This window comes from Mandrillus leucophaeus, unplaced genomic scaffold (assembly GCF_000951045.1).
Source record: "Mandrillus leucophaeus isolate KB7577 unplaced genomic scaffold, Mleu.le_1.0 Scaffold85, whole genome shotgun sequence".
NCBI classification, from domain to species: domain Eukaryota; kingdom Metazoa; phylum Chordata; class Mammalia; order Primates; family Cercopithecidae; genus Mandrillus; species Mandrillus leucophaeus.
In genome coordinates, this window is record NW_012109252.1 from 3691834 (window position 1) to 3700445 (window position 8612).

General features: G+C 49.9%; 1 protein-coding gene across 1 annotated transcript in view; it reads left to right on the forward strand.

Moving 5' to 3' along the window:
* Positions 1 to 8608, forward strand: part of ERICH1 (glutamate-rich 1) — a 67137-nt gene extending 58529 nt beyond the window's left edge. Inside the window, exons 4-6 of the mRNA XM_011968602.1 lie at positions 641 to 1303; positions 4483 to 4677; positions 8400 to 8608. Of these exons, the coding sequence (XP_011823992.1) occupies positions 641 to 1303; positions 4483 to 4677; positions 8400 to 8473 (932 nt within the window). The 3' untranslated portion in view covers positions 8474 to 8608. The remainder of the gene's footprint in view (positions 1 to 640; positions 1304 to 4482; positions 4678 to 8399) is intronic.
* The last annotated feature ends 4 nt before the right edge of the window (positions 8609 to 8612 follow it).

Genomic DNA, 8612 nt, shown 5'->3' on the forward strand with positions numbered 1-8612 from the left:
CCCCCCCCCACCCCAAGGCCCATAGAAATGAAATTTTACTCTAAAAATGCAATAACTGGCCAGGTGCAATGGCTCATTCCTGTAATCCCAGCACTTTGGGAGGCCGAGGCAGGTGGGTCACTTGAAGCCAAGAGTTTGAGACCACCCTGGCCAACATGGCGAAACCCCATCTCTACTGAAAATACAAAAATTAGCCAGGCGTGGTGGTGCGTGCCTGTTATCCCAGCTACTCGAGAGGCTGAGGCAGGGGAATCGCATGAACCTGGGGGCAGGGGTTGCAGTGAGCCGAGATTGTGCCATTGCACTCCAGCCTGGGCAACAAACTAAGACTCTGTCTCAGGAAAAAAAAAAAGCAACACCTTGTACATCCTTCAAAACACACCATTTATTATGATCGTAGCATCTGTGAGTGTATATACATCTAAATGTGTCTTTTATGGGGAAAAAAAAAGTAGGCTGCTAATTTATATTATTGTTAATCCCAGGATCTTTGATGGTGAAGTTGAGAATCACTGAAGTAAATAGTGTAAACTCTTTTTCTACTAAAACTACAAGATCCTGATGGAAAATTTATTTAGCCTCATACGTTTGTTATGGTTTCATTGTACTGAAAATTGTTATATTTGATTTTTTTTAACAGATCAGGATCCTCATGACCAGCCAAAGAGAAGAAGAATTAGGAAGCATAAGTCAAAGAAAAAATTTAAAAATCCCAACAGTGTTCTTGTAGAACAAGCAGAATTAGAGAAACAGCAGAGTCTGTTACAGGAGAAATTTCAGCGACAGCACACAGATGGGCCCACGATAAGCAAAAATAAAAAAAGGAAACTGAAAAAGAAACAGCAAATTAAAAGGAAGAAAGCAGCCGGCTTGGCAACAAAGGCTGCTGGTGTCAGCTTCATGTACCAGCCGGAGGACAGCAGCAGTGAAGGGGAAGGCATGGGAGAGGCTGGTGAGCCGGGAGGTGCGGACGCCAGCGAGGAAGACCCGACACCGGCCGGGGAGGAAGACATTAAAGACGCCGGGGAGGAGGGAGGTGCGGACTCCTGGGAGGAAGACCCAACACCGGCTGGGGAGGAAGACGTAAAAGACGCCGGGGAGGAGGACGGTGCGGACTCTGGGAAGGAAGACCCAACACTGGCCAGGGAGGAGGACGGCGCCGACGCCAGCGAGGAAGACCCGACACCGGCCGGGGAGGACGATGGTGCGGACGCCGGGGAGGAAGATGATACAGTTACCAATGAAAAGGCAGATAGTGTTCTAAATTTTTTGAAGTCAACACAGGAAATGTATTTTTATGACGGTATGTTTTTTACTGTTTTGCATAGAGACATCCACTTAAAAGTTTATTAAAAGAAAGAAATATAATGTTTAAATGTGAAAACATACATTAAAAATATTCAATGTAAATGGTTAGTTATAAGGCAAAGATCAGAGTATTTACGTGCTTTCCACTGATGATGTGGACGGGCTTGTGCCCCTGGCACATCCAGAAAAGCAGTGTGGCGGCCGTGGCCTGCGCCAAGAACAGGCTGGCCCCATGTCCTCCATGCCTCAGGTCAGGTTTTGGAGTGTGTTGGCATCCAGGCTGTTTTTCTAAACAAGAGATAAATCGAAATTAGAGGTTTTGATGAGCTGAGCTCACCTTCATAAGCAGACTGAGAGGTGAAGGAAACACAGCTTGCGCCTTTAGGACAGGTTTCATTTTCTCTTCCACGTAGAATGGATGCGTGATTTCTCAGCAAACATTTTTGTGCAGTTGTTTGTATTGACATAAGGAAAGTAAGCACAGGCTTAATGTCACAGATGGCGCTTGCTTACATCTGCACTCTGCTGTGTTGACAGCTGACCTAGGGACACGTGGTTGCCCCAGAACAAAGATGCTCACCAGGGGCTTCCTGGCTTTTTTCTCTTTAATTTTTTTTTAATAGTTTTTAATTTTTGTGAGTATAGGTGTCTTTTTAATGATGTCACCAGCAGGTTCAGGTTAATGTGGGTTTAGCAGATCCAGATTTAAGCAGGGCATTTGACAGCGTTGTTATGAACAAGATTAAGAAGTATCAGCTATGTAATAATTTGGGAATTAAGTAACTGATTTTTAACAGTGATGCAGAAGTACCATTTTTAATAGATTGATTTCAGTACGAAGAGCACTCGAGCCTCTTCCTCTTTAGCATGTTTCTCAGCAGATTATATTAACAAACTGAAAACACATCCAGATGATACATCAGGAAGACGTGGCTAAGACACTGCAAAGTGAAGTAGAATTCGGAAAGATCTCAGTAAACTTTCTATTCTGTGTGTGATCAAGCACCTTGGGGCAGACCAACAATCATGCCAGGAGTAACCAAAAAGCCAGGTTGAGAAATACCTATTGAAGGAATCAGGAAGCTCCTCAGGAAATCGGCTCATAGAAAGATGAAACTCCTGGAACCCCCACGGGGAGATTATCATGGAGACATCCGCAGCCACTTGTCTTCAGGAATCTGCCAGTCCTGAGTGTGGGCGTTGGGTGAGGGTCTGGGGAAAGGACCTGGTGAAGCCCAGAGAGGCAGAAAAACCAGCCTCACAGGTGGAGATACCAAAAGCAGAGCCTGGAGCCTGGTGAGCACGGACGTTAGAGCCGGGGCCGGCGGGCTCGGAGGTCGGAGCCTGGGGACCAGTGGGCTTGGAGTTCGGAGCCAGGACCAGTGGGCTCAGAGGTCAGAGCCGGGGCCGGTGGGCTTGGAGGTCGGAGCCGGGGTGGGTGGGCTCAGAGGTCACAGCCGGGGCCGGTGGGCTCGGAGGTCACAGCCGGGACCAGTGGGCTCAGAGGTCGGAGCCGGGGCAGGTGGGCTCGGAGGTCGGAGAACAGAACTCAACACCCTGCATGGCTTCCCTTAGAGCCTTTGCCCAATTCTGAAGCTGTGGGTGGAAGATGAGAAGCCATACAGAGCCTCCGAATAATGCAGGGGCCTCTTGGCCATCTTGAGATGCTGATCAGATGAGGACTGGCCTGACTCTGGAGCCCTGTCCCAAATGTGTGGCCACCCTGGAGTCAGCTCAGTCCCTGCACAGTCCAGGGGATCCACCTCTGCTCTGTCTGCCTGGCAGAGCAAAGGGTGAGACCTCTAGAAGAAAATATCACCATCCTAGACCTCTGCAGTCTTTCCTATGCATTCAGCAACAGTTTACCAGGCATGCCACGAAACAGGACCACAGCACCGAAAACAAGAGAAAAAGAGCAGTAGAGCTGGAGCAGGAGATACTGGTGTTATCAGACAAGGAGCTTAAAGTAAGGGGGGAAAAAAATTGGAGCATTTTGCCAGGTAATTTGAATCTACTAAAATAATCAAATGGAAATTGTAGGCCCGAGAAATATGGTAACAAAAATTCAGGCCTCAAAAGACAGGGAAACGGCAAATGGGGTTCGCCTAAAAGAGAATTAGTGACCGGGAAGACGGGTGAAAGAAAGTCTCCAGAATGCAGGGTGGAGAGAAAACAGATGGAAAACACAGGAAAGAGCCCAGCAGACCTGGAGCGGGAAGTCCGGCGTCTGCAACAGGCCCAGGTGGACAGGAGAGGACAGAGCAGGGGCGGGACAGAACGACATGACCGTTGGGAGTTTTACACAATCGTTACGGGACACAGAGTCACAGGTTGAAGAAGTCCTGCCAAGTCCAAGCAGGGTTAATGCCGAAACCACCACAGGCGACCACGTTTTGCAGTCGAACTGCTGAACAGCAGCCAGAGAAACAAGACCAGCCACCAGACTGAGGGGAAGTCAGGGGCTGGTTTTCAGGTCTCCTTGATTTCTTCTAAACAGCCACAGTCTGATTCTTTTTTTAAAGCTATGTGACATAGAGAGCTTGGTTTCATCGTCTGGTTTATCCTGCTGCTGTTCATGGCCTTGAGTTGTGTGTTGGACAGGGAAGGCGTCTCACCAGACAGATGTGTAGACGGGACAGGGAAGGCGTCTCACCAGACAGGCGCGCAGACGGGCCAGGGAAGGCGTCTCACCAGACAGGCGGGTAGACGGGCCAGGGAAGGCGTCTCACCAGACAGGCGGGTAGACGGGCCAGGGAAGGCGTCTCACCAGACAGGCAGGTAGACGGGCCAGGGAAGGCATCTCACCAGACAGACGCGTAGACGGGCCGGGGAAGGCGTCTCACCAGACAGATGTGTAGACGGGCCAGGGAAGGCGTCTCACCAGACAGACGCGTAGACGGGCCAGGGAAGGCGTCTCACCAGACAGACGCGTAGATGGGCCAGGGAAGGCGTCTCACCAGACAGGCGCGTAGACAGGCCAGGTTTCCACGGTCGTTCCTACAGTGGGGTTTGTACTGAGCTCTGTTCTGATTCTTTCTTCTGGTAGCTTCTCATCTCCCAGACATCTCATTCTATGTGGAAGCGTAGGTTTGAGGCCTTCCTTAAGAGAGGAAAGCTTATCTTTGTAGAAATAAAAACAAAACTGTATTTCCAAGCAAAACTGACTTTATGTAGGTGTCTCCAGAGATGCAGCTTCAGCCGCCCTCGCCGATGCCACTGAGGAACTGCTGGACCGTCTTGCGTCACACAGCATGCCGCCCTCAGACGTGTCCGTCCTGCACCACCTGAAAACACTGCTGCTTCTGCAAGATACTGAGAGATTGAAGCGCGCTCTGGAAATGTTCTCACAACATTGCACGATGCCTCCTGGTAAGTACCGTACGATTTATTCAAGGTCCTGCTTAAGCTACTGTCATCGAGGTTTGCCTCTAAAAGACTCACATGCCACCAAAACAGCAATGAGTTGGAAAATGTGACACTGCACATATGGCGTGGGAGAATGGAGTCCCACCGAGAAACAGGCTTCCTGCGTCTCTGCTTGATACAAAAATATTTCACATAATATATGCAGAAACGCATGTGCAGTCTGAGTTTCCAGACTTGGGAGCTGTCAACTCTTGGAGCCAAATTTCCTAAGTTTCAATAGAAGTGAATTCATTTCTTCCTCTTTTCCTTCTCCGCTACTAGTGTGGTAGATGGTAAATTTTTGCTGGCTTCCGACTGTCTGGTACCTTATTGAACCCCTGGCGTGGTGATGGTGACTTATTTTCCACCACATTCACCAGGCATCCTTTTCATGCAAACTGTTGTGTGCTGGGGCGGCTGTGCTCATGTCTTCCCAATGCCATGTGTGGTGACACAAGCTGTGGTGAGGGTATTCAGGCCACAGAAACCTGCAAATGCTGAAAATCTGAAGTCCAGGCTGTTGAGCCATTCACCTGCACACCACTGAGTGCAGAGCAGCACACCTGGCCCAGGGCCAGTGTGTGGCACCCGTCCCGGAAAAGGAGTCTGCAGATTTCGTGGAGGGAGTTTCAAAGTAAGTGTCGGGGGTGGTTTCTGTGCTTGGAAACCCCCAGGGTTGCTGAGGGGTCATGACCAGCATGTTAAAGAAGCCAGATAACGAGCAGCATTACATCACCGTGGTATGACAATGCCGTGGCACAGGTGCAGGGAGCCGGGGGCTGCAGGGACCATCGGCGTGCAGAGCATGTGGGTGCCGGAGGAGCTGCCTTTATGCAGAACGCCCTCCTCCGTCGAGAAGGTGTTGGTTGTGTGTTGCCCTGCATGGTGCTCTGGGCTGTGGAGCCTGTCACTGAGGAAGCCTGGCAGGGACCCCACCCTGGGGCACTCGCTCCCTAGCTGAGGAGCTGGAAAAGAAGGACAAGAAGCCAGATACACGGTGAGATGCATCGTAGAGCTCCAGGTGGATCCTGGAGATGAGGCTGTGGAGGAGTGGGAAGAGGAGGTATTTTTGCAGCCAAGTGCACCTGCGCTGAGGTGGGTGAACCCGTGTGTTTGGGGAGCTGCCAGGAGCCTGGTGGCTGGACCAGGGGATGAATGTGAGTTGCAGAAGGTGGAGAGGTGACAGGGCCAGGCACATGGGAGGAGCCTGGTGGCTGGACCAGGGGATGCGGGTGACAGGGCCAGGTGCATTGAGTGAGTCTCAGAAGGAGGAGAGGTGACAGGACCAGGCACATGGGACCCTGGGCATGTGCGGCCTTGTGGGCTTCTATGCAGAGACAGGAGGTTCCTGGAGGCTGTGAGGCTTCTGGGCTACTATCTTGAGGCTGGATGGAGGGCGTGGAGAATGGAGACCAGGTGGGTGCTGCTGAGGACCTGCTGAGAGGGGCCTGCAGCATGGACCAAGGTGCAGCCACGGCTTAGGCAGCTGTAGCCGATGTCCGGGTGGACTGTGGAGGTAGAACCAGTGGGAGCTGCCGAGTGGCCGGCGAGGCACTGGGAGGACCAGGTCACCACGAGGAGGAGGAGGAGCTCCCAGAAGGATCGGGTTTGAGGTGCGAGCACTGCCCGGAGCGTAGTGCTGGGTGGCTATGCAGGTGCCAGTCAGACCTCGGGTTCTGAGGCTCAAGAGGGCCGTGGGGCCCGGAGTGCAGGGAGGAGAGAGATCAGGGACAGTGAGTACAGACGCCCACCAGGAGCGTGGCCAGGGCTCATGAGAAACGACACTGGAGGAGAACGCAGGGCCCACGGGCGACAGCGGAGGAGAGGGGAGGAGCCCCACCGGGAAGGTGGCACCTGTGTGTGCAGGAGAGGACGGCGTTGGCCCCAGGCCGGCATCTCTGTTTCTGGTTGGTCGTCAGGCCTCTTACAGCAAGTACTTAACAAACTTAGATTTCCATAATAAGATTTATCTCAAACCGCAAAAAAGCCAATTTTATTATGTTAAACTGGTAGGAGATTTTTATGAGAGATGAAAGTAAGCGATTTTAAATTTTTAATTTTTTAAATTTTTGTTCTGTTTCTCACACTTGAGGCTTTTCTGACATGCACCAAAGGAGTTTTGGCAATTCTTTTTTGCATCAGACGAATTTAGCAGAACCCCCAATATTAAAACAATTGGTTTCTTATATTAAACTCATCGGACAGGTTTTGTATACACACACATTTACGTCAAGCCACTGATAGAACTAAACTGTGTGTAGGAATCTGTTTTCTCTAAGAAAGGATTCCTTTGAGTTCTGTAGGATATGTGCTTACAGTTTTTCTACGTCAAGCTATTTTATGAAATAAAATTTTATAAACAATGAAGCTTCGTTTTCACATTTTGTATTTGTTTAATGCAGACTTGGCATATAGTTTTTGAAATTAAGGGTTTTTTCCATAATACTAGCTTAGGAATTTAATTAGTCACTGTGTCCCTCACCTCCATAGTATGAGCACAGAAATCACATTTTAAAAGCAGGTGTGGGTGTTTTCCGCCGATCGTGTCTCCTCTCCCGCTTCTCTGGCTCAGCAGTTACTTTTCCTCAGTCGTGGGGGCTGCGTTCAGCTGGGATGCCAGCGTCAGGGCGAAGCTCCCCCGCGTCTGTGACGTTTTGTTACACACGCTTCTTATCAGTAGTAGCCGCCATTCCTTGAGTGTTCTCGCACATGCACTGAGAAGGGCTGGGGATTGTCACCCTCCTCTAACCCTCGGTGAGGGAATTAGATTTTTATCATCCTGACTGTTGGGGATTTCCAGAGCTCAGGCAATTTGCCCCTGGGTGGGATGGAGCCCGCCTGGGCAGGGAGCATGGATGGGCTTCTGTTGTCTGTAGCTTGGCTCTCTGTGGTTGGAAACTTCAGAAGCAGCAGATTCTAGGTGCAGCATTTGGTACCCTCACAAGCTGTAAAACCTGACTTTGGGGAGAGCCCTCACTGGCAGCCAGTGTCCTGCCGTGAGCCCGGTGAGCACAGACGTTAGAGCCAGGGCCGGCGGGCTCAGAGGTCAGACCCTGGGGACCGGCGGGCTCAGAGGTCAGACCCTGGGGACCGGCGGGCTCAGAGGTCAAAGCCGCAGCCCCCCTGTGGAAGCCCTGAGGGTTGTGGTAACATCAGGGGTGATTGTGGTGTCGCGATGTGGTGTCTTGGCTGCCTTTGGCTGGCGCTGCCGCAGCCCTGGTTTCATGACGTGGGCACCACGTGGTCCTATGTTGTCTCACTTACGGCTCCACTTCTGAATTTTTTCTACTTGTTCACCTTTGACATAAACTTCTATTTCCTTTTCATTTCAGTTTGTATGTGGGTTTTCTTTCAGGTCTGATGTTAAGCCTGTAATATTGCACTGTAACGTTTTGAAGTGCAGGTGTAATAGAGCCAGTGAACCAAGGGTTCATGCCCCAGTGAAATACAAATATTCATAACTGAGCCAGTGTGTTGCCATATGATTACATAATGTGTGATTAGCAGGTGTAATGTGTCACTTTCAACATCAGTTTTATGCCAGAGTTGCATTTTATTAGATTATTTGGGAGTTCACTTTGGGCCCAAAGGCTCATGTCTACATAATAATAACAACTTACAATTTTTCTTTTTGTCTTCATTTTATTTTTTGTTTATTTTTTTATTTTTTTTTTTTTGCTTTCCAGACCATGCCAGAGTAATCTCAGCTTTCTTTAGTTACTGGATCACACATGTCCTCCCTGAGAAGAGCAGTGACTAAAATGGAATATCTCTTTAAGAAGAGCTCCTCTTTAATAAAAAACATGAAAGACAAATGTGAAATGGGCCTAGAGTTAGTTCTCTGGGAACTCGAAGGACGTTTCTATTATTTATTCCCGTGTTGTTCCTGATGGGCCATC